General features: G+C 35.7%; 1 protein-coding gene across 1 annotated transcript in view; it reads left to right on the top strand.

The window, feature by feature from the left end:
• Nucleotides 1-2,697, top strand: part of LOC117178850 (lysosomal alpha-mannosidase-like) — a 155,055-nt gene that overhangs the window by 49,753 nt on the left and 102,605 nt on the right. Inside the window, exon 4 of the mRNA XM_033370359.1 lies at nucleotides 2,093-2,278. Within this exon, the coding sequence (XP_033226250.1) occupies nucleotides 2,093-2,278 (186 nt within the window). The remainder of the gene's footprint in view (nucleotides 1-2,092; nucleotides 2,279-2,697) is intronic.

A 2,697-nucleotide genomic window follows, 5' to 3' on the forward strand; every position in this document is an offset into this window, starting at 1 on the left:
CAGCAAAATCGCGGTAAAATTTCAGCCACAACCACGTCTCACGACATAACGGAATCAATACGACGATCCGGTAAATGTTTCGTGCACCCTGAGAACACGGAGTGATCCAAGGACTACCGCCTTCTGCATTTTTCTCGCAAGTGTTTTAGCATATTGTTGACACGCAGGGATGCTTTTCAGGCTATTAAAGAATGAAAGCTTAGCACCTCCAAGAGCGCCAATGATAAGGACGATTAGTTTAACAGAATATTCTGGGTACAATCGTTGCAACTCCCTTATAAGGTCTCTATACCTCTCTTGCTTTTAATTCTCCTTGGCTATGATGTTTTTGTCATCTGGTGCCGAAAATTCAATAACGAACATGGTTCGCTTCTCGAAGTCAAGAAGAACGATGTCTGGCCTCGAGTGTGCAACAGAAACAATTGTCGAGAATATAAAGTTCCAGTATATGGGACACTTCCCATTCTCGACAATTGACTCGATTTCCCTAGGAGTATTTAGAGGAGTGATATTAAGGTTAATGTCGTAAGAGTGACAGAAATGGTAATAAAGCACTCTTAGTGCCACATTGTGCCTTTGGATGTAGGTCGTTCCCGCATGAGTTGGACAACTAGATAGTATGTGAGCTAAATGCTCGTAGAAGATACCGTGCATCCTCTTATCGTGGAGCTGTTCACGAAAGTTTTTCTCTTGTGCTTTCTTAATCCGGGCTTTCAGGAGTGAGTACTCGAGATAGATAAGATTATATATATATATATATATTTATTGTGTGCTCTACAATTTTAGTCTCATACATAATTACCGAAAAACCACCCTATTTCGAGATAAGTGCAAGAGAAGGAGCGTGCGGCTTTGAACTCAAACTCACCCCTTAGAACTCAAAGGCTGGATTACTCGCGAACTGTGACCCGACCCGAAAACCCAAAATGCATATAACCCTTCTTATTCAGAAAATTATGCATTTTTTTTGTACCGAACTATTGTTGCCGTAAAATTCACTCTTTTCAAAATAATTTTCGGAGGATGTTTGTTAAATTTAAGGGTGGTTTCACCCACCGGTCAGAGAGAAACTCTTCTAATATTTGATTCTGATGCCATACGGAACAACATACGATCCATATCAAAGTTTATAGATTTTTTCTGGAAATGACCTGTTTTCAAGCTAATTTGGTCGGACTAATACATTTACGTCGCCGGTAATGCGAGCGAGGAATGAGATTGGATGAGGCGATAAAAACAAAATAGAAAGTCAGATTCTCTGTTTTTGACAATAGTTCTCGAACCACTGAAATGAGCAAGTACCGATTACGATTTAATTTAAAAAATTTTTATTAATTAATTTATTTTTAAATAGAAATATTATTATTACTTATTTGTTAGAATAAGCGATCCAAGAATAGCCGATTCTTTTCATTCCAAACATCCGGATTTTGATGTATATCGTAAAATGGGTTAAATGCTTTTCTTTTCTCGCGTTCAATGCAAATAAGTTCGAGCTTGGACTTTTTTCGATACAATTGGTCTGTACTTCGGATTGAAAGAGATTTAATTTTTGGGTTTGAATTAACTTGGCGTTAGTTGATGGATTCAAAAGGATTGACAGATTGCATTTAATTGGTTCGAAATGGTTGAGGATGAATCTCGTACCAAAACTTTCTCCAGTGTTCGTGACATTGTTTTTTTCCCTTTCTTTTTGTTTTCTTGACAATGTCTTTCGTAACCTTGGTGAAGTTTTATGCAAAAATATTTTAAATTTTTACGCCTTGAAAAATGAATCTGCCCGAAGCACACTTAGTCTTTTTTCTGTTTTGCCTTCGCCCTGATTCTCAATATCAGAGGGCGATCTTCTTTGATAATGTATTAAATAAAATGTACACGCCATTGCAGTGACTGTAACATAACGAAACTGTTTTTTGCAATTATTACTATTAAGCATTCAGTTAAATTAGTAGACAAATATAGACGTTATTGCTAACATCGGGTCTTACCAACGATCGTACATAGTTTGATTTCTTCTGTCCATAATCCATATATTCATTCTATCTTTTTTAAGTCTTTTAATAAAAAGAAAATATTTTCCTATATAAAATAGGTTTATTTATGCGGAAACTGCATTTTTTTGGAAATGGTGGCTGCATCAAAATGAGAAAGTGAAGACGTCCGTGAAACATTTAGTTGACGAAGGAAGGCTAGAATTCATTGGCGGAGCGTGGACCATGAATGATGAGGCCGTTACATATTATCAATCGACTATTGATCAGTTCACTTGGGGTCTCAGGTAGAATTTTCATTATTTTAATAAACTTTTTATAAATATTTATATAAAATGTACTGCGTACTTAAGCTTTTTCCTTTTATTCTACCACTAGCAGCTTCTAAAAATTTGGTAAACAATGTATAATGATTTTATAAAATAGATACATGACACTTAAAAATTTAGGTCTGCAAATTACGTAATAATAAGAAAAGAAAAGGAATTGATGAATATAAGGAACATATCTCAAAGTAGTTAATATATTACAATATTATATAGATAGATAAACGTTTATTTTACAGCCTAACTGCACTTATATTCTTCATAAAATTTCCTTAAAGCTAACACATAAAAACTAACATCAATCCACACTATCCTAAGACAGCTGGCTCTTAGGGACCGTCCATAAAAGACGTCCGCAGCTAAAAGGGGGGGGGGGGGGG

This window comes from Belonocnema kinseyi, chromosome 1 (genome assembly GCF_010883055.1).
Source record: "Belonocnema kinseyi isolate 2016_QV_RU_SX_M_011 chromosome 1, B_treatae_v1, whole genome shotgun sequence".
NCBI lineage: Eukaryota > Metazoa > Arthropoda > Insecta > Hymenoptera > Cynipidae > Belonocnema > Belonocnema kinseyi.